Source organism: Neolamprologus multifasciatus, chromosome 16 (genome assembly GCF_963576455.1).
Source record: "Neolamprologus multifasciatus chromosome 16, fNeoMul1.2, whole genome shotgun sequence".
NCBI classification, from domain to species: domain Eukaryota; kingdom Metazoa; phylum Chordata; class Actinopteri; order Cichliformes; family Cichlidae; genus Neolamprologus; species Neolamprologus multifasciatus.
This window is the reverse complement of record NC_140454.1, coordinates 21,040,801-21,068,473: the sequence shown is the minus strand read 5'-3', so window position 1 is coordinate 21,068,473 and position 27,673 is coordinate 21,040,801. Positions and strand designations below refer to the sequence as shown.

General features: G+C 38.6%; 1 protein-coding gene across 3 annotated transcripts in view; it reads left to right on the top strand.

Annotated features, from left to right (window-relative positions):
- kcnj3a (potassium inwardly rectifying channel subfamily J member 3a) overlaps positions 1-13,759 on the top strand; it is a 33,976-nt gene extending 20,217 nt beyond the window's left edge. The window contains exons 3-4 of one of the 3 annotated variants that reach the window (XR_014869757.1): positions 4,933-12,468; positions 13,233-13,759. Coding sequence is in view for 1 of the 3 variants with exons in the window: in XM_085135040.1 (XP_084991166.1) it covers positions 4,933-5,528 (596 nt within the window). In the remaining 2 variants the exon portion in view is untranslated. Of the gene's footprint in view, positions 1-4,932 lie in introns of all 3 variants that reach the window. The other 2 variants (XR_014869756.1, XM_085135040.1) reach the window with 2 other exon arrangements.
- Positions 13,760-27,673: the final 13,914 nt, after the last annotated feature.

Here is a 27,673-nt window from a genome sequence, read left to right as displayed (position 1 = left end):
TCTACCCTCTTCTCTCATATGTTACCTGCCAGCATAAGTGCCTTTGAGGTGGTTTAGTAATTTGCAACAGCATTATCGACACACACGCACACAAAAAAAAAATCAGACAAAAGGAGAGATACATTTTTTAAGATGTTGTAAGTCGATAACAGAGAGGTCTTCCTCTGTGAAACTTGTGTATTGTTGATAAAACAGCCAAAAGACCCTGATTTGTCTTCCAGAGACTCTGTAAGAGCGGTGTTCAGAATCTCTTATTGTGGAGCACTTTATAGAGAAGAGCCACTCCACAGAGGATTTGAAATATACTGGTATTGCCTTATACAGAGTCACAGAGGGGAACAGATAACGATTTACTGAAATTAGAAGTGTAATGGATCCACACAGTTACAAATTTCTCTCCTAATGGGCTGAATGAGGAATTGCCTCTTTACTGATTCCAGTGATGTTTTTTCCCCACTTAGTTTCTTCTGGCTTCTCTTTTCTTTAACAGAGTTGGTGAAACCTGACGGTTATCTGTTTACATGAACTGAAGAATGAATGAAACTGACCACAGGTTGATTTATTGTTATTATGATTATTAGTGTAATCAATAAATCTGTCAGTCATTGTGTCTCCTCAAAAGAGAGTTAAAAAAATTCTACATATTCAAAGTACTTTTTTTAATCATAAAAATCATAAAAAAGAAAGAAAAATCGAAATACTGGAAAGCGCTGTTTTAGTAATTTTTGGATTAATAAATTTCAAACATTATGTTGATTTTCTGTTTTTTTTCTGTCATGACTCATAGAGGTAGGTTAAATTATTGTTACAGCACATCGTTTTTATGCCTCGATGCTAACGACGGCATCAGCTATGGCTGGAGGCATTATGGTTTTAGACCCCCCCATCTGTCCATATGTGATCATTCTTAAATGTCCCCTGAATTTACTCAAGTTTTTTTTTTTTTACTTCGAGTTAAGCAACAATTGATTACAACCAATTGGCAGTCAAACGTCATTCTCACTGCGATTTCAAAAAACAACTTTTGGGCTGTAAATGTGAAACTGAAATAATTACACATAAATGTTTGATAGGATGAAATAGTGAAGTGAATAAGTGAATTTTATCAACTTCATTGTGGCGCAATGATCTTTTCTCACCATTATTAAATGCTATAACTCAGAAACAGAAGGGGAGATTGTGACAATTTATTTTTACATTTTCACAGATGCTGAAATGGTGGCTATAATATTTGATATCCACCTATAAATTTCTCTCACAATGTACATATTTTAATAAGAAAAGATAATATTTTAATCAGGACAGCCATGGATGTTAACTGCAACTTGTTCTTTTTGAAGTAATGGGGTGAATAAAAATAATCTGAATTTCCCAGAAATGGTTAAAAATCCATGTACCGTAGTTCCAGTGGTACCAACTCTGTATAACTGGGAAGCCTATACAATATCAAGCATACAGTATAAAAACAGTGACTACAAAATTATTTTAGCTTTCACTTTTTTGACATAGAGGTGTTGGTAACATCAACAAACCTAAGTTTCAGTGACAACACTGTACACCACATATCAGAGGTGTTTTTTCTCCCCCTCTCTGCTGTAACGTCCTGCTGTTGTTCCCAGCAGCACAGAGCACAACAGATGTTTATTTTTGTGTTTGCTTGTTGTGTTCTTTTTTTTTTTTTTTACCCCTGCTTCGCGTGTGTTTATGACCCGTTCGTGTGATACAGAACGTGCGTGCCGCAAAGATCATCCGAGGGAAACAGTGCAATATTCCGCCCGAGTGATGGATGAAAGGGGATGAGAAAATTGCTCTGCGCTTTATTAAAAATGACATTTGTATTATGAGTTTTGGGCTTCGCTGATGAGATGTCACCAGAATATATGTTTTCCCCACTTCACCAAAAGGCAGACACTTTTGAGCTGTGTGGTTTTGTGTTGTAAAAGGTCACATTTCAGTGACAATAAAACTGTTTTGGTCTGGCTCGGGAGCCATATTGAGGATCTGAGCTCGTCCTCAATGGAAAATCCATTCTGAGCAGTTGGGTTGTGCATTTTTTTCAGCTGTTGAGAGACTTTTGTGTTGTGTCACTGTTACTTTTGACCAAACTAAGCAGAGAAAAAGCTTTATGGCTGTCACATGCACACATTTCTACAGTTTTGTTTCCATAGAAACGCTGAGTTCTGGGCAGGCGTGTGTTTAAGAGTTACATAAGGCTTTACCAGTAATACATTGTACAATCCGATATGGGCATTCTCATTTGAGTAGATTTCTATTTTTAGCAATGATACATAGTAACTGTAAAAAAATATCTAAATGAGGTTTTATGGTTTCTTGCTGCTGCTATTTTAGGCTGTGTAACTGCACTCTGTTACTCGATCTAGGGGTGCCTCTCTAACTGATACGAAACTTCGATATACACATCATAATGTTTAAATATCCATACAAATTTGCAGTGTCTTGGCCTTACTGAAAGTCGAGGTGCACAGTTCATTATCACTGCTGTGTCTGTTATGGTGTGGCCATATGAATGTGGGCGTTGCAGAACAGCAGGTCTTTAGCAACACAATTGTACATATCTGATGCAACAGTGTCTACAATTATGCAATGGCTCAAGTATCCGTTCTTGAATAATGTATGGAATTTAAATCTATATTAATGATCATGATTAAGCCTGGTGCTATTGTTAGTTTTCGAAGGATGATACAGCGGATTAGATCATTGACATCAGAGAGGTTTCTCCCGTAGTGGGCTGAGTGGGTTGAGAGAAAGGGGAACAGGTTGAGCAGGGATTCGGCCCCAGGCCTGCAGGGTTCATGGGTTTCCAGAGACAGAGGTCTTACAGTAACTCCTACACGATCTACAGGGCCAATAGAGTGTTATTAATAGATGTAAGATGAAGCCATTTGGATTTTGTTTTTCCTGTAGCAACCCCTTTCACTCCTTTGATTTAAAAAATAATAATTATGAACCTCTAAAGAGTGTTGTAGTCTTTTAGATATAGTATCAATGTCCAATTAGCACTGAGCGAAATGTTTGATAAAGAAGGTGCAGCTCATTTGTGGTGGTGATTAAGTAGCTGTCAAAAGCTATAATCTGAAAGCATTTTCCACCAGAATTTTCTCACAATCGGTGTTTGCACGCCTGTTGATGGCGACTGTGTTTTGGCTGGCGGAAATTTAACAGGTTCACTATGCAATAAGATTTCCATTCAGGCTTAACTCTATCGCTCTGGCCCTACAGTTCTCATTAGCTTTGCTCACTTTATTCACTGCAGCACATTTGTATATGCCCAAAAGGCTCGGGGACTTTGAAGCAATAGTGCAGAAGTAATACACTGAATACCCTAAACGCACTTGATGTTCACATCTGTGATTGTGTACAGAGCTGTTATCAGTGAATTATTTTATGACCTTGGGAATCAGGCGGAATCGCAGATGCTGCTAGTTTCGATGATGACATCCTCGCAATCAGCAGCAGTGTCTCACTGTGAATAAGCTCTTCTCTTAGTTTGGACCCAAATGTCGCTGCTAGAACAATATTAGTTTGGTAATTAAAATGTGTGATAATTATGAACCGCAGTTGCTGATTTCCTGATGGATTTCAACAAGTTTTAACATGAATGTCCCAGCCTTTCAGCTGTGTGAAATGGGTTTTTTTTTTTTTGCACCGATATAACCAATTTAGTATTTTGTTCAAGATGTAAACCTAATTATAGTTTTTCTGCACTCACTTTCAGTTAGAAATTAAAATTGTTTATTCAGCGGAATGTTAACTATGCTGAGATAGAAAAGGCTTTCCTGTAAGCAGGGGAGTGTGACATAATGCACACACAGCTTTGATAGCTACTGCTGAATAATGACGATGAGTAATCACTTACAAGCATCCAATAACTTTGGATGAAAACAAATGTTTAATGCTATTTAATTCAAACCTTGGGATTTTTCTAATTGCATTAATTTGTTTCTGAGGATGCGAGGGGAGTTTTAAAGCAGGATTTTAATTCCCCAGTGAGGGAACATTTATTCCAAATGTATAATAGTCTGCTATCATGTGCCAAATTTGCAAGGCATGGTTACAAGTACACACACAAGCCAGACACATGCTAATAAGGCTATTGTGGTTTAATTTGTAATCTCCAAAGGACAGAATTGAGCACTTTTACCCAAATTGTCACGCTGGTTTTGGCTTAACAATGTCATGAAAAAGGATAATGAACATTTTTTTTGTCTGTATGTGTGTGTATGTGTGTTTTGCATAACATCTGATTCCCCTTTAATGTCTTAAAAAGAAATATTACTTCTATCTGTTGTAGTTGCTGAGGCGTGGACAGAGCTGTTAAGTAGAATAAGAGTGGATTTTAGGTCTTTTTTTTTCTGTATTTTTGTACTGGACTGCCATAAGTGAAGACTATTCTAAACCAAAGAGTAAATGTAATATTAATATGCACTGTACTCTTTGAATACATGACAGGTGCAGTGGAAGTTCCCTACTAATCATAATTTTTAATTAAAATTGGACTTTTGTAATTATTATTTTTTTCATTCTTATAAAACACGTGCGGCCAATTACTCAACTATACTTTTAATTAATGTTCATGTTAGCCTGGAAATTGCTCATAAACATCACATTTAGGAAGGGAAAATCAATTAAGCTTTTTATTTAGGCAGCTGGCTCTGTAATACAGTAAATGCTTAATCATTGAGGCAGTTTTGTTTGCAATATTGTTTGCTTTGTCATCTAAAAATAGCTCTGGTGAATAACATATTGGCTCTTATGGAAGAATGCCAAGCACATAATTAAATCAGGGCTCTGCTGTATAATAGTGGAGTCTTGAAATATTTCATATTTAAATTTTTGGGGTTAACTTTACTGTTATAAGTCAGTGACACATAATTTGTGAAACTTAAAGGGTCTTGTGTCTTTCCCTCACAGGAATGACCTGCCAAGCGAGGACATCGTACACCGAGGACGAGGTTCTGTGGGGACATCGCTTTTTCCCGGTCATATCTTTGGAAGAAGGTTTCTTTAAAGTGGACTACTCTCAGTTTCATGCCACATTCGAGGTGCCCACCCCTCCTTACAGCGTGAAGGAACAGGAGGAGGCCCTGCTTCTCTCCTCGCCCCTCCTGGCTCCATCCCTTTGCAACAGCGGGGAGAAGAACAGCTCTCTGGACTGCTTGGAGACCCTGGAGGACAATGACAGCACCACCAAGCTGCCTACCAAGCTCCAGAAGATCACAGGGCGGGACGGCCTGCCTAAGAAGCTACTAAGAATGAGCTCCACCACCTCAGAGATGACTTACAGCTTTGGCGACCTGCCCATGAAGTTGCAGCGAATCAGCTCTGTTCCTGGCGTTTCTGACGACAAGCAGGGTGGGAAGGCCTCCAAGATCAGCACAGAGCCCATCAGTAAGTCAGTGGCGGACCTACCTCCAAAGTTGCAGCGACTGGCTGGAGGAGGGGCGGGCAGGATGGACGGACACCTGCCGCCTAAACTTAGAAAGATGAATTCAGATCGCTTTACATAAAGCAGGCAACATATTTTAAATTATGCCATCCACTTTTATTTCCCTAACTGAAGTCCTTGTACTATTCCTAATTTATTAATGGACAATATTCTTATATTAAACGAAATGTAGAATATGTGCACAAAAACCTTATATAAAGTGTGGGGATGGAATTGAGCACATTTGTCTCTGGATGTAAGTGTACATGCTCTGATGAAAGACCTTTGATTATTTTTTTTGGGTTGTTTTTTAAGGATGATGTACAATTAGCACAATCTGGCATGTAAGAAACAGCGCATGTAGAACAGAATCTAAATAATTTCTGGCATGACATTTATTGATATATTATTTTACAAAAAGAATTTCATTAATGAATTTGCAGACGGTGGAACAATTGCACAAAGCCATATGATTTACAACATGGAAAACCTACATTACATGGTTCTAATTTGTGGTGACGACAGGCACATACATTTGTTTTGAGTTGATTGCTTTTGTTGTTTAATGTAAAATCGTGGCAATGTTATGTTAACTGCATGCTTCTCTTATTGACTTAGCTATACAAAGGTAATAGACAAAGATGTTTAGCCTTAACTATATTACCTTGTTTCCATTTTCATGTTTGTTCACAGCCGTATTTTTGGCATTTCATATATAGACTATTTTACCATTTGCGATTTTATGAATTTATTAGATGATCAAATACAAAATATGTTGCTAAATGATGCATTTTACATTTATGTAGGAGTGCATTATCAGCCTCATATGACCTATCGGAACTGGGCACAATGCTATACGAGTTTCACTTATTAAAGTAACACTTAAGTTGAAAGATTGAATATTTGTTCCTGATAAGCACAAAACAATCATTATATTATACCCTGTGATATTAAAACCTATTTATGGGCATTCTGTTTTAAATTGACTGCTTAGGGCAGTAGTCTAGTACTGTGCAATCACTTTTTTCATTATATAACAGAATGCAATCTATAGTAGGCCTGTGTAGTCATACAAGACACTCCTTTAGAATTTCAACTTAGGTGTTACTATTTAGATTTACCGGGCCTATAAGAAAATCATAACCTTTGTTTTAGGGGCCCATAATATTCCTCCTCTGTGATGAAAGCAATAATATTATAATGACTATAATCTTTATATAGCCACAGGGTCTACCACAGCCCCATATTCATTCTGTTGACTGAATCCATGCCATGAAATCTGGTTTTCTCTAAATGCATCAAAGACATTGTATGATACCCAATCTCTTCAGGAATAAAGATCTAAAGTAACTGTTGAGCATCTTGCTCCTTTGACTTGATATAATGCATACTTTACTGAGGTGGTGAAAAAATCTCACCGTGTTAAGGGCGGTCAAAACGATGGAAGACCAACACCATTGTTTCATTACTGTTAATAGCTGACCTGTGTGGCTGCATCTACTGCCATGTGAATTACCCAAAGCTGTGTACACTCACTGGCCACTTCATTAGGTACAACTATTCGACTACAAATGTCTAATCTGCCAATCGCATGGCAGCAAAATGCACCCAAATGTTCTTCGAAATGATCAAAACAATGTGCTGAAATTTTAACTTTGCATCAGAATGCAGTGACTTTGAACTTTGGCGAAACTTTGACAAGACTTTGAATGTGGCATGATGTTTGTACTTGGATTTTCCCACTCAGCTATCTCTAGGGTTATGGTCCCATAAAAGAGAAAATACTGAGTGGCAGTTTTCCAGGTGAAAATACCATGTTGATGCGAGAGGTCAAAGGAGAATGGTCAGACTGGTTAAAGCTCAAAGGAAAGCAACAGCAACTCAAATAACCACTCACTAAAACCAAAGTATGCAGAAGAGCATTTTTCTGAATGCACAGTCCAACGAACCTTGAAGCAGATGGGCTACAGCAGCAGAAGACCACACCAAGTCTCACTCCTGTCAGCTAAGAACAGAAAACTGAGGTTATAATTCACACCAAAATGGGACAATAGAAAACTGATGTGATGATTGTCTGTGAAGGTTCTCAGTCATCCAGGTCATGGTAATCTAAGGAAAGAAAAGCGACTGGACTTCTTTAAGATTCAGCAGCAACACTCAGATGGCAGGGACATAATTTGATGTAAACAACATAAAAGCATGGATCTATCCTTCCTTTCAGCATTGGTTCAGATGTGGGAATATGTTCTTGCACACTTTAAGCTCCTTAGCACTGACTGTGCATCATTTTAAACAGACAACTTTAGCATTGCTAACCTGTCCATCCTTTTATGATCATAATTTACCCATCTTCTGATAGCTGCTCTCAGCTGGATAACATGCCATGTCACAAAGTTGAAGTCAATTCACTGTACTCAAATGGCCTCCACAGTCATCAGGTCTCAATCCAATAGAGGGCTTTTGAGATATGGTGGAGCAGGAGATTCACATCAATGGATGTGCTGTAACTGTGTGATGCTACCCTGCCATTATAGAACAAAATCTACGAGGAATGCTAAATCCATGCCAAAAAGAATTAAAGCATTTCTGAGCATTGAAAAGTGTACCTAATAAAGTGTCTGGGGAGTGTTCAGTTTGGCTGGTAATGTAACCTTTTCTTTTTAAATTTTGGAATGCTTTCACATTTGGGAAAATACGTTACTTTCCGAGTGTAAGATGAGACTACTGATATGACCTCCATTCTTTTTCCACTCCAAGATGAAAAAAGGTCCACTTGCCACAGTATGACAAGAAACATTTTGGACACATAATTTCTTGTATAAGCTCTCTACATTTCCATTTGTAATTTAACATGAAGTGTAAAAACTTTCAAATACTGGTGTAAAATGTAGTATCATGCTTAGGGTTGCGATATCAAAATGCATGCAAATCTTTCCTGAAAAGCAAGGATGCCTCTGTATTCCAGGTAAATTCTACAGCAATTTCATTAACCAGTTGTTTTCTTTGTAAATGTCTCAGAGGGACATGTATTGTGTGTTTTTAATCAGCAGATTCAGAGAACGCTGTTAAAAATTACATACTTAAACGATCACTTCAGATTTCTGTGCAGGATTGATAATGACAATCGCCATAGGAGTTAACTGAGAACTGAGAGGACCTTTTTACAGTGAGTGGCACATTTTTCAGCCCTTTAAAAAACAGATACAATACTAACAGGAGATCAAGCATTGTGGTATTTTTGCACATTTGACTTTTTTTTGCCGAGGACAAAATCAGGGTTGCAAAGTGATGCAACGTATTTCTAAATCGGGCCAAAAATTGAGTCAGATAAAGGATTCCACATCGACAGAGCCAGTGACACTGTGAGAAGTCTTTTCTTCAGCATCTTTCATTGTTTTGATCATACCCTGTGCAATCATTGCTGCTGTTCGAATTTCACAGTACAGCCTTTGCTGCCGTTAAATATGCTATGGGAAATAAGTAGTTTTTGAGAGGTACCTTAAAGGACTTGTGGAGATAAAGTCAGTGGTGTGACTGTAGGCATCACAGGAAGTTGGGTTAATGCTGTCCTTATCCTAAGATAACCTTTCCCCCAAAAAATGTCTTTAAGCCCATGGATGAATCAGTATATCAACATTGCAAAAGTCATTATCCTTAAACATCTTGGAAACAGGGTTAAAATCTTTTTAGGCCACCTCGAAACAGCCAAAACGCACAATCGCCCTTAATCACCATTAAGAGATCTTTGATCTAGATGTTGCCTTTCTTTTGAGTGATGATGATGGTGGTGGGGTTTTCTTTTGCCAATGTTTCTCCACAACATAGTAATTAAATGCTAAAATAATTGACACGAGCAGATTCAGAAGATGTAGGAGGACTGTAGTAGGAAGCAGAAAAAGGGTTTCTCTGAAAATCTTGTTCGCATTCCAGAAAAAATAAAGTCTTGGAGAGATTTTTTTTTTTAAATTATCATCAGAATCCTTGACCAATAAAAATCTGTCACAAACTCAACCTGTGGCAAACAAAACAACTGGCATTACTTACATAAATGCAAGACAAACACAACTGTACATTCAGACTTTCAACAATATCAGCTTGCCCGCAAAATTTCTCAACTATTCCAAAATGAAGAAAAGAGAAACAAGACACACGAGAAGAGAATGTCTTCAAACTTCAAGAAATGTGCAAATCTAACACTTTGTTGGTAAAAAAAAATACAGTGACAGTGAAAGTTCATTGAACATTCAAAGTTAAATATGGTATGCTGACTAGCTGTTTGAACACTCACTCTGTGCCAGCATCAAGATGGAATGATATATGACACATCACACATGATGAGTGGTGCGACATAAGACTGAACTGTTGGTGGTTTTGCACTGCTTAAAATATTGCAACACAAATCTCCTCACAGTGTATCCACCAATGCCAATTGTGTGGCCAAAAGAGTTTCAGCATCCAAATCACTCTGTTAAGCTAACAAAAATAATTCAATCATAGCATATTAAACATCATTTTAGTAAAAGTTATAATCTTTGCTATGTAATACTATATAATTATACTATATTATATAGTATATAGGCAGCATGGTGGCACGGTGGTTAGCACTGTTGCCGCACAGCAAGTAGGTCCTGAGTTCAATTCCACCATCAGGCCGGGGTCTTTCTGTGTGGAGTTTGCATGTTCTCCCCTGTGTTTGCGTGGGTTCCCTCCGGGTACTCCGGCTTCCTCCCACCATCCAAAGACATGCAGCTTGTGGGGATAGGTTAATTGGATAATCCAAATTGTCACTAGGTGTGAATGTGCGAGTGAATGTGAGTGCGAATGGTTGTCTGTCCCTGTGTGTTGGCCCTGCGACAGACTGGCGACCTGTCCAGGGTGTACCCCGCCTCTCGCCCTATGACAGCTGGGATAGGCTCCAGCGCCCCCCGCGACCCTGAAAAGGATAAGCGGAAGCGAATGGATGGATGGATATTATATACATTTTTTTTTCTACTTTGCTGGTTCTATTCTAGCTCATTGTTTTTTTCAGCAAATTTCAATCCATCAACCTGTGACATATGCATTTCAGACGCCAAAAAGCTATGGAAGCAAATGAAAACAAAAAGATTTATCCTAATTATCTCAGAAATTTAGAGATAATTTGAAACACAAAAATGTACTCTGTTTTTCTAAATTAACAATATAACTTAAAATCCCTAAAGAGTCTTTTTGGACTTGAAAGATTTCACATGCAATAATGATCCCACTGCGGACATACTTGAAAAGATTGGGAGATACAGTTTTTTTCAGTCGTAAGGCTGGTACTGAACCTGTATGGCTCCAGGATATAAGATGAAACACCTAAAATTCAATTTGGCTTCTCTGTGGTGACTCAAGACACAAAGACGCTTGTATATCCCAATGTTGCAAAGCTAAACCAAAAGAAAGGTGTATTAAACTAATTGGAAGGGGAGGTCATTACTGCTCATTAAATCAAGCTTTGAACTCAACAGAGGCTACTTTCAGGATTTTAAGCTCTTTTGTAAACTTGTCAAATGAACTTCTTTTTTCTGTATTGATTAAATCCAAGGTAACCAACCTGGGTTAATTTGAATTAAACAGGCTTATCTTACTTTTTTCCTTGTCATATTAATAATAGGTGTCTCAGATGTCGACTTCTTGCCTGCGACATGCAACAATCTATGTATCGCAGTGCTTAACAAATGTATCAGACCACCTGTAACAGAAACAAGGAGTAAATATTTTAGAGTTCTTTCAGAAACTTGTTTGAAACTAAAAATTATACTTTTATTTACGAGAGCAATCCCAAAAGTAAGGTATCCAAAGCTGTGGGGATGTAGAGAAACTGTTCGTACGGCCGTTGGCCACCCTGTTGCGATTGGTGCTTTCTCCACCCCCAAATGAGCATGCACAGTTTTGCTGGGATGCTCAATCCTGGCTTGGCAGCCCTTGAAAATGGAGCTCCCTTTGAACACTACCGCCAAATAGGAAGTTCGCGCAGTTATTCAATTTTTGAACTCAAAAGGCATTAAACCGGTTGAAATTCAGCACCAAGTGGTGTAGAGTTTACCGCCATAAGAAGAGGTGAAAGATGAGGTTCAATGCTTCCTGAAAGACACGGCAAGCTGGTATAACATCGGCATTCTAAAATTGCCACAGTGTCAACAAAAATGCATTAAAAATAAATGATTCTTCAATGATAAATGATGTAAATATTATAGAAAATAAACAGTTGTTTATATTTGTAAAATAGGAGACCTTACTTTTGGGATTGCCCTCATATTAACCAGTACAGAAACATGAAAGAAATAATTTTGGTAATCACCTATACTGTTGATTTAGGGCAGCTGTAGCATAAACCTTACAGTGGGTGATGATTTGTAAATTCGTTAAGCAGTGAAAACTAAAAAAGCCACACTTGTTGTTTTGGTTTTATGTGTAAAAACTGAGTTGTGAATTCAAAACACTTTCACACCTACACACTCTGGGCCACTGCACGAAGTGCCTGTCAGTTTCAGAAGATTGGTGGTGGAAGTAGCTGCTGGTTTCCATGCTAGAAAGTTGCATGCATAAAGGGTGAAGTCATTCACTATTTAAAAAGCACTCTAGTGAAATATAGTATCCCTTTGACTCAGTCTTTTATGGACTGTCTACACTAAGAGAATATTTAAATTGTATTAGCAGTTACGTGTTTTAATACATCTGCTGCTTGAGAAGTACATTTTAGCCTAAAGTCTTGATTTCTTACAGCTAAAAATATCTGCATGTTATGTACGGTTGCCATTGTTGCTGACAAAAATCAAAGGTTGAAGGCTGTCTTTATCTCTCTGAAACCACAGAGCCATTGGAGCAAAAATTTGTGCTTTCTGGCTCACAGTCATAGCATAATGGGACACTTGATGGAACTGAGCCATCACAAACCAAATTAGTCTCACCTGTGCTATTTTTGCTCTGGCAAGTTAAAATGTCTGCTATCGAAAAGCTCCAAGTGGTAAATCTACCCTGCTTGTTCTCATGCATAGGTAACTGCACACAGTATATACTGAAGTAGGGGAAAAAGAGGCTTAGTGAGCTGATGAAATGTCTGTTATTTATTTTTTTACTCACTTTATCTAACATGCAAGCAAATGTAGGTGAGTGTTTCCTTTTACAAAGCTCTGCTTCCTAAAGCAAAAGTTTCTTGTGTTTAAACACATTAAAAAATCCAGCATGACCGTAGGATTCAGTGTTGTCACTATGAGCCTAGCTGCGGTGGGTAAATGTAAACGTGTTGGCTTGACAATCAGACTTTGAAATGCCAAGCGTTTTTGCACTGCTCCTCCTCCAAATTGTCAGATTACTTTTAAACCCTTCTGGCCAGAGTAAATCAACTTTTCAAGGCCTTCGTAGTGATTTCCAATTCATCTTTATTGCCGTAGCTCCTGACTCATGAGCTCTGGGTGTGATTTTCTGAGGTGTCGGTTGGATTAGGGAGCTTAGTGCTTACAACAGCTGAAGGTGATCATGATATCTGCTTCATGAAACAAATACGAGGGTGGCATTTCTGTCCGTTGTTCAAAGACCATGAATCCAAGACGGACTACTGAAGAACCCCACTGCTTCTGGGAGTGATGTGAATTTTGAGTCCATATTTTACTAATATATAAATATTTTTTCTTCATAGTTAGCAAATCAATACCCTAAGTCTGTATATACTTGCAAATTATGATTTTATGACTTTTTTTACAATATCTTTTATATTTGAAAAAACATTTTTGTGACTTTTGTGACATTTTCCTCCTTGTAGTCCATTACAGATCGCCAAAGATCAGTACCTTCCTATGAGGCTTCGACAGAGCAAAGTGAACAAAAGACAAAACTGACAGGAAGATGAGAGAAGTGCATTACAGACAACAGAGGAGAGCCGAATTGGTGTGTGGGATGAATAATACATTTGTCTCAATCCTTCCAATCCTGTAAGTTTTCAAAATGACAGTGATCAAAGTTGAGTCTGGAAGGGATGGTATTAAGGGGGAGATTAAAATGGTTGAGAGAGTGTAAAAGAGAACACCAGAGGGGGATAGAGAATATTTCTGTCTCTTGTCAGATTCTGTCATGACTTGTTTTACATTTACACTTTGCCTCTTTATCCCTCAGCTCCTCTCCTGGCAATACAAATAGGTTTGATAATTTGATGTGGAAACAGCTGCCACAGCCTAATGCAAGTTCTGTCGAGGCAGCATACTGCGGTGCATTTATAAAAGGTCCATAACCCACCATTTCTTTTTCTTTTTTTTTCTGAAGTGCATTGTTTAAAAAAAAAAACCCCAAAAATAAACAAAAAACAAGTGATGCTAAAAAAAAAAATCAGTATCATCTGTCTTCCATCATTTTAAACAAGCTCATTCTCACAGACATGAAAACACATCTCTCCGTACTTACTCTGAAACACATGCACACATGCACACAAAAAGCCACAACAGATGCCTCGTCTCTGGTGTATTGTATTTGTACGATAACGGGTTGGTGTGGGCGTCTGCAAAACAGCTCAGTTTGCACCTGAGTCAAAATCCATCTTTGCTGTAGTCGCCAACAGCACAGGGGAAAAGGAGCTGAGTAGGACACATCACACCAAGCCCACTCTCTCTGTAGAATACTGAGCCTGTTCGCCTGATGCTCGCTTTATCTGCTCCCTTCCATTTCATGTTTGATTTAAGATCAGTAAGTGACTGTTGCCCTCCTTTGCCAAAACTATTGCTTTTAGAGGATGGGCAGTGAAGAATTATTATTATTATTTTTTTTAGTTATGAGAAGCCAAATGTGATTCACAGCTGAAATTTGGGACTAAAGAATCATTTGAAATGCTAATGCTCTGAGTATGCTTTTTGTTTTGTTTTGTTTTTTTCTTTTTGGGCCTTTAAGCAAGAAAACTAGAATAAATAGATTTTAATGTGGGAACCGCTTAAGTCAGTATCGAACACATTACCCCGCATTTAACTTGTTAAAGAAAAGGAAATAAAAAAAGGACGCTATCCAAGAAACTAGCCACGAGGAATGCTTTTGAAAGCTGCAGTGAACAGCTCTTATAGAGGATAGCAAGATTCATAAAACCTGCCACCTTTTGTCCATCCCTGTGTTGGATGTACGCTTGAGGAAAATGACTGCATACTCTAAGGGCACCAAATAATTGTGGTGCTTCAGGCACAGCCAGTAGGACTGAAATAAAACAAGTGCTCTCTCACAATCCATGCCTGCTAAAAATAATCCTGTTCAGACGAGGGTGGCAGATTCTCGGCTGCATCCTCTGCTCTGTGGCTGTGGAGGCAACTGTTTGATAAGTGTAGAGCTATGAGAAAGAGATTGTACATAACGGTGTGCCTCTGTTCCACTGCACGCATGTAAAGGCTTTTGATCCAGCACACAATCCGGTCATTTGTCCTGAATATGACTTAAACTCACAAAGGCAATTTGTGAGCAATGCTTGGATCATTTGAGACAAGTATGCAAGGCGCGTGAACCACAATCCACACAAGCAATCGCTCTGTACTGCACTAGTTTTGAAGGTTAACGTTCAAATACTTCTATCTGCACATTGGCAATTAATGACGCATTTTAAACACTTCATAATGAGGGTTTCCCCGTGAAACACTTGTTACCTAGCAACTGCAACCGGAATACATTACATCTGCATGTTCCCACAACTTAACATGTTTTAATGTAAACCCAGATTCATTTTGCACACCGCGTGATTTCTATAGGAAAGACGTGCTGACTGATGATGATTTCTCTCCATTTTGAGCAGCAGGAGTAAAAACCAGGAGAAGACTGAAGGGTGGTTTCACTTGACTGAGCAAAGTCTCTGCCCTGCTGTTGGTCATTCATTTCATCATTGTCTTTTCTTTGCCATTGCAGCGTCTGCTGTGGCTCTGGGATGAATATTTCAGGAGACTACACTATGTTCCATTTGTTACTTTGGTTGTAAACAGTGTTGGACTCCTCCCCAGGTAGCATGGTGTTTACATGCTGCCAAAAAACTCTGTTCACTTTACACAAACGCTTGGCTGTTTGCTAATATGCTATTACCGTACGATTTATGCATCTGAACTGAGTTGGTTCACCTATTTTCCACTCTAAAATGTGTTCATTTTAAATAAACATGCAGGAATAAAATCACTGTTAAAGAAATCTAGCCTGCATTGTAAAGAAACTAAGCACTTATATAACAATAAATGTTAGATTCGTGTCTCTTCAGGGTAATTTAAAGCAGACTCTCCTTTAAAAATACATTATTAATCCATGCCAGATGTTGAAAATGCCAGTTATGAGACGTTGAACAGCCATGTGTTTATTGGCTATATGAATTTGTTAGACATAGCCCTGCATGTAATTCATAATGCACTTCACTCCCATGCATTTTTGATGCTATAGAAAAATGGAGCAGGCTTACAGCCTCCACTTTCTTTCACCACAGGAGCCGAACCACCCGTCGGCTTTCAGCCTCAGGAAGCTGATTGGACTAAATGTTGCAGAATGAAGAACTATTTTCTCTCCCCCCCTCTGTCTTCCTTTTTGTCAGGGTCATGTAAGCACACAAGACCTTAATTTTCTTGCCCAATTGTTATTTTGAAGGACCGGTAAGATCAATAGGTGACAAGAGGAAGGACAATAAAAATTAACATGAGCTGAGGAAGGTAAGGCCACTTTTCAAGTGATGTGTGAGGGCTATGAAAAGGAAAACATGCCTTTCAGCTTGACTTCAGATAAATTAAGTAATGACTTATGGAGTAAGAGGAATAGAAAGCTCACAGTAGATATAGAAGAGGACAAGATGTTTTCATCTCTTTACATCCCGACAAGTGATTGACTGACTTGCCTGTCAATTATAAACGAAATCTCCTGCGGGGGGGGGGGGGGGGGGGGGGGGGGGGGGGTAATAGCTGCAGAAAGACAAATCCTAACTGATTTACTCAAACGTACATTTGACCTTTCTTTCGGTTTCCCTGCATTTCATTTTTAAAGTCATACTGAAAGTAATAGAATGGAGAAACAGTCTTAATTAGGGTATAATGGGGAGGACACTACCTGGAGGCAATGAAGCTGAAAGTTGGTGAATTTGATAGCTTTCACAAGATTGCATTTAAAAGTTACGTTCAGTTATGGGCTGCTTTTCAGACACAATAAATCATTCACCGACTGTAATGAACGATGGAGTCAAAAAAATAATAAAAATAAAACAATAACAAAACTTTGCTGTGAAAAATAACCCTATGCTACAGAACTAATGACCACCATGGTTTGGTGGTACTGCCTTGCCATTTAAACTAATGATCACTAAGAAAAAAAAGATAGAAGTAACCTGTGCAGAGAAAACTTGACTGGGCCATTAGGTCTGAACTGTGATTTATGGACAGCAGTGAGCTAAAGCAAACTGTGGATAGCAAAAAGGTCAACAAAAATCAGGACTTCTAGTGAAAGAAGTCATAAATGCATAACAATTTGAAAACACACACCTCTCACTGCAGACAAAAGTCTGTTATTACTTTTTTGAAATGGTTTATAACCTCTGAACTTTGAGGAAATATACTGCAAAGTGCCCTGCCACCTCTTCTTTAAACTGACAGGTAGGTCTGAGGGCAACTGTCCCCTCAAGGACAAACATCCGGCATCTGGACCTGGAAAGCTAAGCTGCTGTAAAAGGAGAATGTCACACACAGCAACAGCTTGTTTACAAAGGTAAACCAAAGATCATCATAGCGAGAGGAGGAATAAAACTAGAGGGAATCGGTTTGAGAATGAGCTTTTTGCTGTTACGATTTGTACACAGTGTTCTTTCATAGTTTTGCATTTTCAATCTGTTCAAAGCATCTCTTAAAAAATCTGTTATTCCAAGGTTTTTGACATGTAGCCAAAAACAACAACAAATCACTCCAATATAGAAACTAAAACTTTTCCCACAACAATTTTGAAGTTTTCAAAGCTGTTGAGGCTTTGCTGTGTCATCAGTTGGGGGAATTATTCCTTCTGGCTCAGCTCAAAATATGCTTACCATCTGTTCCATTTTATTCCAGTGCCTGGCTCATGGCTCATGTTTAATGTATCTGTGATAATAGCATCATCCATGTACAGCACAATGGCCTGCTCTACATCAGGAAATCAGTGAAAGCAATCAAAAGGGAGACCTTGGCTGCATGAATGCTTTCAAAACGACCTTTTATCTGAATAAACAGCTTCATTGCCGGTGAAACGGACAATGCCCATACATAATCGACCTTCTAAAATATATATTGCCTTGAAAAGTATGAAATACACAGAGCAATATATCAGTAAGATGACCACGCTACAGCAGTATTAAGATCTATTTAAATCTTTAGCCTGCAAGGTTAAGTTTGACTGACGTTAATAAGATCATTCCCTTGAGTAATATATGGGGGACATATGGAAGTGGAATATCTAATGGCCCTTCCAGGCACATTTGCTTATACATATACTGTATAAGACATGCACATACACACATACACCCACACACATGCTGCACTTTAAATATATGTACACATACACAATTAAGAATTAAACACAGAAGCAATTGAAATTACATGTGTACGTTTCCCAAACACTAACATTCCACTGACCAACTCAGAGATTAGAAAATTAAATCCTTAAGGGATGTGAATATACGCTAAGATAAACCGTGCAACAGGAAAGACACATGCATTTTCAACAAAGTTTGTGGCATTACAGTACTTGAATTTGCCTTGAATTGAACTGAATACAAATGTTTCCGTACATACAAGAGGTCAAGCAGCACACCACTAAAGATCTGTTTTTCTGATGGTAATTTCCGTCTCTGCGCAACACACAGCAGACTGTTAGTTACACCCAGCATGTCCCAGTCATGCTGTAAGCCTAATAATACCCATGAATACTAACTCTGTTTATATTAGAGGCAGTATGGCAGTTTTCGACAATATGATACCAGGCATTTTTTCTTTGCATTATAAGTATTGTAAAAAAGACAATAAAAAGGTCATTCTGAGTCTTCCAGCTAGAGTGAATACAATCTGCAAAACAAGGCAAAAAAGCAGCAAATCCTCACAGGCATTATCTGCCTGTGCTTTGTTTGTTTGCATACAGCTAATTAGTTCAGTTATGTTTTTGTTTCCTTGGACTATCACTGTCACATTCTGTTTTAAATGTGCTCGCACATCCTTCACCTGCTGCCCTTCCTGTGTGATCTCTTGCCCCACCCTAATGTGCTGCACCTGTGTCCAACTGTCGTCTCGTTCCCACGCTATCCAAGTTTCACGTGTTCCCTTTGTCCTCTGCCAGATAATCTTTTTTTTTCACAGCAGACATTTTGACAGAAATTAGTAGGTAAACACAGGTGTTACTAATTACATTAATCAAGGCACTGCCCCTAAATAGACACCTAATCTTCATCATTGTCACTGGTAACACCTGTTTCTTTTTTTCCATGCAGTAGCTGCTTTAAAAATGCCTTTCATCTTCATCCGGATGTCAGAGATTACATCTCAGTGTTTGTCCCACTTCCACATGCTGCTCTGGCTTCTTCTTTTGCTTGCCATACCTAACTATCTACCTGTGTAAAAATATTTTTTTTAGTACTTTGAGTAAAGACTGAGGTTTTTAACTCTGTTACAAATTTACGTCCTCTGCTTCCACTTCTATTTGAAAGATCTGCTCAAAGTGTTACATAAATGTCTGATACATCACTATCTAGAGAGCTACGGTACTTTGTATATTTGCAAATATTTGGCTCTGGACACATAAAATCTTCTGTGTTGCCAATTCCTCCACAGGAGGAATTTCAAATGCACTCTGTGATGTGCCAAGCCAATCTTTCAATTTATCGTCTAATGGCAGCCACTCTCATCAAAACATATTTGAATATGTGTATCTCCATTTGTGATCTTCTGCCGAAGAACATTGGCTCTAGGCAACTAGCCTGTGGGGGCCACATCAAATGACTTTGGCTTTGAGGAAGATGAGAGAGTAGCATCATCTTAATCTTTTGCTCCCAGACAGGGCTTTCACTACTACCTTTAATCACCTCACTGTGAATTCTCACTGCTGGCTCATGCTTCCTCATTCCATTTTATCCTTGCCCAAAGAGAACCACCTAGCCTTGCAAGTAACCACAGTGGACAGCTGAGGTGGCTCATTAACACCAGACATGTCTAGGAAAGTCTAGGAAACACTCTTCCTAATGGCTTAATTAAGACATAGTGTGGGGTTGCAGGTATTGTGCTGCAATATTTCGACCTGAAATTGTTTATATGAAAGAACCCGAACCTACTATCAAAATATATATGTTACTTAGGGATGCACCGATACCGATACTGGTATCGGGGCCGATACAGTAAAATGTGTGTGTACTCATACTCGTAAAAGTTAACCGATACCATGAACCGATACTAACTTATTTCATTAGTCAGAGGGTGGCTGGTCATTTCTGTTGTAGTTTTTTAGATTGGTCACTAGGGGGACATCCCGCGCTACACAGGCACAGGGTTAGGTGAGTGAGACTGGCGGCTCCAGATAAAAAAGAGAAACTGGAGGCTGCTGTAGCTAGGCTAAACAAAATGTCAGCAGTGTGGACCGGAACAGCCAACTTTAACTCAGGTTTTGGAAAAGCGATGAAAAATGTCAAGAGAAAATCCACGGGCAGTTAAAATAACAGAGGCTCTGACTCATTTTATTTCTCTGGATGACCAGCCAATGCCGGTCGTGGAAAGCATAGGATTTAACCGTCTTCTCAGCATACTCGAGCCGCGATATGAAATTGGACACTCTGCAATAATTTAAAAATTTATTTTATTCTCAAATCTAATTTGTATTTATTTTATTCCAAACAGAAGTGTTTATTTATTATTCTGAAAGCTCGAGACAGTGCCCAATAGTTCAGTGATATTTTGTTAAATTACAATGTGGATACTCCGCAATAATTTAACAGAAGTGCTTATTTTTCACTTGAAATTTTTTTTGTGGTCATTTTTATTACGATTAGATTTTTTATTGGCAGAGAATAAAATAAAACCTGTCTTCCAATTCATTGCATTTGTGTGTGTGTGTGTGTGTGTGTGTGTGTGTGTGTGTGTGTGGTAGAAGTATCGGTTTTTGTGCTCAGTATCGGCAAGTACTCAGATCCAAGTATCGGTATCGTATCGGTTTGAAAAAATGGGTATCGTTGCATCCCTAATCTTACTTTTAGAGCTGTCTGAATATTCTAAATAAAGAATGATTATAAGATAGAATAAAGCACTTTCTATGTGGCTAACATATTTATAGTAGTGGTTTGAAGATTATATACAATAATCGTGGGCATAAATGTCATGTCAATTTTGGGTTTTGAATGATTTACTTGAACTGTATAACTTAAAAAAACAAGAGCTGGGAGCACAAGTTTAAATTTATTTGGGTTTTCTTATGTTTAGAGAAGTAATGGTGAGCCTTTCAAACCTAAGAACACTGTACCCACCGTCAAGCATGGTGCCTGTAGCATCATGTTGAGACGCTGCTTTGCTGCCAGTGGGAATGGTACATTGCACAAAGTAATGAAGGAGCAATTCTTACAAATTCCTCAACTTCAACTTTTGGAATGGATATAGCAAGGTAACATTAAGTTTATGGACATGTCTTTCTCAAATAACCCACTTCAACCCTATAGGAATGTTGTGGACTAAAACATCTGGGTCTACGCCAGGAAACCAACCAATTAAACCAATTCTGCCAAGAGGATTGTTCAAATATTGAGCCAGAATTAAGCCAGAAGCTTGGCTACCAATTTAAACTTGTGCACGCAGATTTTGTTTTTTTCTTTAGAAAAATCATTCAAAATGTATGCTGTACACTAATCCCACTCTGGAAAATGAACAGGGCAAAGAAAAGCCCAAAATTACCATGACATTCATGCCCATGATAAGTGTATGAACCCTTCTGACCAAAACTTTATATTACAAAAGATATAAAATGCCTTATTTACACAACTCCAGAAAGTATTGTGCTTTGTTTTACCTGTGTTAGAATACTTAAGGCTAAGTTCTTTAATCAGCAGATTTTAACCCAAGTTTTGCAATTTTGGCCTTTCTTATATTAAAAGAAATTTACCTGTGTTATTTCTGTAGAGCTTCTGGCAGTGGGCACTAGGAGCAAGGAGTCACAAGAGAGCTGCAAGAGACTGTCAGTCTGCTGTGAAGTCAGCCAGATGGGAGACATCTTCACCGCAGGGAAAAGCAGTGAACAGAAACAGGTGAAGAGAGAAAGAAAGAATATAAAAGCAACTGAAGCAGAATTAGAGGAACTGTGTGTGCGCGACACAAGGATGTCGGATGTGGCAGCCAGGAAATCGCGGAAGTTCAGAGAAAGACATGAATAAAACAAAACAATGTGAAGGGGTGGACGAGCAGAGAAGTGAAAAGGAAGTAGGGAAAACAAAGGGTTCTTCCTGGTGCTGTGGATGCTAATATTTATATGTGTCCAGTTAATAAGACAATAACAGCTGATTATTGTGTGTGTAACCCTGAATAAGCTGGCTGTGCATGAAGGGATGCGTCATAACAGTGGTAAGATACAAACACATCACCCAGGATAAAGGTAAGAAGATAGAAGTGAGGGGGATGGAAAATAAAAATATAAAACAAAAGGGCATACGCACTTTAATTCCATGCCAAAACCAAAGCTTTGAGGTCTACGTATCAACCCACACACAGACACATTCTCTGTGCGGTGATTTAGAGCAACTCAGTCACAATTTTACAAGGCAGCAAGACTCATGATCTCCTGTCCCGGAGAATATAAGCTGTCCATCAGCGAGAACTCAGGCAGCAACAATACATGTGATACCAGGATTCATCACCTGCACACAGATAACCTTGCTGCTGCCCTCGGCTCCTGGCTGTCAGATGCACTCCTTTGTGCACTGATTTTGTGGAGTATCGCAATTACTTGTTAGTTAAATTGTGCAGCATAAACTGAGGCCATTGCATGGTTAAGTTGTGTAACACCACAACATTTACATTCAGGGAGCTTCATCTTGACTGTGAGGTCTTTCAGTGAAATTAGCCCCAGTTATTAAAACTGTCTATCAGGCATGTGGTACAGTTAATAAAATTGCCCGGGTCAAAGCTGTTCTTCAGCTGAACAGCGTTATCATTAATGGCAATTCATTATGAGCAATCAGCATTTCCCCCCTCACTGTATGAGCTGAAGTCCTTGGATTCCCGCATCACGTTAATTCGCTTGCACGCATGGAAAAGCCCTGCTGCAAACGGCATTTTATCCTACGAATCAGCACCGTTTGTTGCACACATTCTGTGTGGACAGCAGCAAGAAAATCACACTTTTCAAATGCTCCGTACAGTAAGCAGTAACAAAGCTTACATGGAAATGGCAAAGCAGATTATTAAAGGCGCCCATGAGATGGGGAAGTACTGTACAGTACATTCAAGAGGCGTTGCTAGGAAACGCTACTGCTGGGTGAGTCAATGAGCAATCCACAGGCTCTAAGAGGAGCTACAATAGAACAGACAGCCTAGCAGCCACACAATAATCTCAGTCCACATGGTCATTGCAATTATGCTAATTAAAATCATCCTCACAGCCACTCCAGTGAAGAAGGCTGTGTTTTTCAGTCCACACCACCTTTTTAAATAATAAGACGAGGGATTAGGACAGGTAAAGGCAGAGTCACATGAAGGTTTAGTCATATTACAGGTGAGTTAAACACCTGCAAACATACAGAGGGAGAGCAAAGAGAAAGAGAGACACTGTCACACTTTGAGAGAACATACGAGGATAATTACCGAACATGTGGTGAAGGTCAGAGAACTGTTGTGTTGACTTTAATGCTCACTGCTGTATTTTACCTTTATGAAACTTGCCTCCCATTTTGTTGGTAACACAATGTTTGTATTAAACACGATGCCTCCATAATTGCTATGTATACTCAAAAAGGGAAAATGCCATATCAAACGTGTGCATACACACACAAACTAATGCGCAGGGAAGAACACACATACACACACAAGCAGCAAGGAGAGCAGATAATGAGTCACCTATAATGACACACTGCTCTCCTGTCAGACGAGCTCTGTCAGGTGTAGAAGATTTTCCGTTTTGATATGGAGCGCAGGCCACCTTGCTCTGCAGGGGTTGTGAAAAAGTGCTTCTCTCTTTCGTCCATAACACCTCATGCTGTTCGTACTGTACACCGGGGACTGGTTTTAAATTCATATCGAAACAATTCAAACTACAGATGCAAATAAATTTCGCAGTCTGAGATCCTGCCTTTCAACATCAGCACAAACAGCAGTTTATATGGCCGCTATTAACGACATATATGCGTGTGTCATTTTGGATACATCATATACAGGCGTGCTCAGGATCAAAGGGCTTTGGATAAAAAACTTTACTTATTACATTAAGCACCATCTTTCTTTTCAGTGCAGGTTAATAGTTAAAAAGTAAAGAAATCAACAGAGCCAAAAGGGGAAAAATGAATTTCTCTGTGATGATGTTTCCACTACTGTGTCTGTACTTATATTATTGCTTTATACTCCATATACTTTTTAAGTGTGGCAGTCTTTATAGTTTACCTACACAAAATTAAGACACTGTGTGCTTGCCACTGATATCCTTCATAAAAGTGGGAAAAGCTATAAAGCATATATACATACACATATAGAGAATGCACGGTGATCCTTCAGTGCACCAAGAACACATTAAGGCAAAGCGGCTGCAGGATGTAAGCCTGTTAGTGCCATGGATCTTCATTTAAGATGACAACATTGGACTTGTGCGGGTACATGAAACAAACAAATCAGCCTTTACAGAGTCAGGAAGTGTCACAAGAGAAGATTATTTACATCCACAAAAGGATCCAGCTATCTCTTGCATGGTTTGGCCGTGCAATTGAGCATAAGTACTGTCATACGGTTATACTTATATTCATGTTAGTCTTCTAAATAACCTTAAGCTAATTTTTGGTGCATTATTTGTGATGTAGTTACTGATTCTTTTATCTGTTAACAATATTTATTCAGCTGTGAGGTTGTTATATAAGCCAACATCAATTCCTGCTCACATATAGTATTAATGATTATAGAAAAAAGTGGTCACACATCAAAAGCTTGTCATGAAACATGCTTTAAATTAAAATAGAAACCCTATTCAGCCTAATGTTATCAATTTTGGAGAGTGCTCTAATCACTATTGGTGATTAAAAATATGTGAATATGACTGTGGGTTGAAAATAACCACAATAAAAGGACAATGGCGCCATCTAATGCACTTAAAGAAAATGGGGAAAATATTTAAGAGTTTAAACTAAAACACATTGATACCTACTATCCTTTGAAGCTTCTTGTTGGAATCAGTAGCATTTATCTATGATCTCTATCTTAAGTCTTTTGGGCTAGAGGGTTTTTCAGTCAAAGACCTTAGCTGGTGACCTCAGCAGGAGGCTCCCTTAAGCCCTACAGAAGCGTCTCCTTGAATCTCCCTGTCTATTTCCACTTTCACGTCAAAGTTGAAGCCGTCTTGTGTAATCTACTGAATGCAGTGTGTGTTGGCTTCAAATCACGTCACTGTTAATCATTTGCCTCTCCATCATTCCACACAGGTAGTACAGTAGTATGACTTGACAGCACTCTCCTGTAAGTGTGACAAGGTTGGCAAGTTCTTTCTTCAGTTGTTGTCATTTCCTTCCTTTCTTTATGTTATTAGCTGAATTTGGATATTATGTGGGTGTAGCAGCTTTTGCTGCTACCAAATCCCATTTCCCCCAACCATTTTAAAATTGACAAACTTTAATCTGGGACATATTTTTAGGAGATGCAACAGAGAGGAGACAAAAGTGATAACATTAAGAAATATTGATTTCATGTGTGCAGATTAGCAGTGTTACTGACACTATTTAAAACTTTCTGTACTGAACCCTTCCACTTTGTTCGACATTTAGGAAAAATATTAATCTCACAACTCCGAACATCAACCCAGCACAGACCAACCTGTAGTTTCTCCTAATCATTTTTCTAAACCAATATGAAGTACTTGTCTGTCACCATCTAGGCCATCATTCTCTTATATTTGGTTTTATTTTGGACTTATATTTATGTGGTCACACACACGACTCTTCCCCCCTCAGAGGTTATTTTTTAGTGTTTGATACAATACTTCACTCTCAGGCAAGGTAGATGAGCTGGTGGTGTTGCCTGTCATTTTTTCAAATCACCTCATTTGTGGTGAAATATCATGTTGGGAAGCACGTGGCTTTAAATACTGTTGCATGATTAATAAAGCTTCTAGTTATGTTGACAACGACTCTCCAAATATCTTTAAAATGTTTGGATAACATCTCGAGTTTTTTCTGATTACTTGTTGACAGTCTTACTGCCATGAAGATATCCAGTTCTCTTACTGCATCCATCCATCTATTTACCTGCAGCTTATCCTTTTTAGGATTTCAGTTGAAGCATAATCCCAGCAAGATGCGAGGCAAACTGTCATGGTACTGAGTCTATGACCCAGTGTTATATGTTCCTTATGTTCTCATTTAATTTCAGTTTAGTTCCTAGTTCTTAGATTCTTGTTTATTTTAGTCTGTTCTCTTTTGTGCCTCCCTGTGTAGTCTGTCATGTCTAACAAGTATGCTAAGTTCTGTCTCCATGTTTATTCATCAGTCAATGTCTGTTCCTCTGTTCCCTGTATTCAGTCAGTCCGTGTCCTTGTGTGTCTCTTGTTTCCTGCTTTATTTTCATAGTCTCCTATCCTGTGTGCATTATGTTCCCTGGCTTGTTAGTCCGATTAGTTCCAGCTGTGTTTCCCTCCTGTTTCCCATCCCCTTGTTAACCTCTGTGTATTTAGTGCTCTGTCTCTTCCTCTGCTTGTTGTCCCATGTTGTTATGTGTTCCTGGTCCACTTGGTTCCCTTGCTAGTCTTAGGCTGTGTCCCATTTCAGGGTCTGCACGCTTACTACGCACTACGCGTACTACGTACGGTGCGTACTATAAGTACGAGAAGTGCGGAAGTGAGAGGCTTGTGAAATGGGACGGTATATGCTTCGTCGTGCTGTTCAGGTTGCCTAGCAACCATGATACTAACCGCGAGACACGTTACATACAGCTTTGTTTGACAGAAATGAAGGAGAAAATTGTTTTGTTGGTCATTCATTTTGTCATGACATCACTTTGATTAGTTGAGTATCTGAGGCTGAGACCACGGGACTGTAAAACATGATTCAAGGGCTTCATTTCTGTACTGAACAGTCATTTAAGATTAGCTAGTAAATAATAATTAGTTAATGTTGTTCATGAGACTAAAGTCATCTCACTATGGTAATGTAAATATAATATGGCCAATATTATAGTATTGTCAGATTATTATGAGATATATATATATATATATATATATATATATATATATATATATATATATATATATATATATATATATATAATCTATATCACTGACTTTCAGCTTGTTGTGTTTGTGGATATATGACTGACTTTAATTATCCATAAAATCATCAGATTCTCTGTAAGATTAAGGTCGACTATATGTATATTTAGAAGTAGAGGCTTTAAAACCAAGTTAATGCTGAAAGTACAAACATCACTAGTGTCACATAACTTTGCCGACATGTGGCCAACAGCAAAGTTTTAATGTTCTTCATTATTAAACATTCGCACATAAATAAGTGACGTCATATTCAGTACTTACTTTTGACAGTTCACTTTTCGGCCGCTCCCTTCTGCCGTATTTTGCGGCAAAATTATCCACACCCACCGCCGCGCTATGAATTGTGGGATATATGGGACCACGAAGCGTGCACCGGACCACGCTTGATATTTGGGGAAATCGACGGCGCATTTGGAGTATGCATTTCAAGTACACTTCGAATTGGGACAGCCGTCGTCGCGTGGCGGTGACGTAACCGCACTTAAAATGCGTACTTCAAGCGTGCAGACCCTGAAATGGGAAACAGCGTTAGTTTCTAGTCTAAGGAAACCTATAAGTAATCATGTGCTCATTTGATTGTTTAATTTAATTATATAGAATAAAATACTTTGGGTTTGATTCCTGTAACAACAAACTGCTGTTTCAATTCCATAAAAATATGCACAGAAAAAAATACTATAATTATGTTTCTCTCTCTCTCCCTCTCTTAAAAATTACTACTGTACAGTACCTTTTTGAATTATTTAAACATTTGCCCTTATTGGTCAGTTTGTA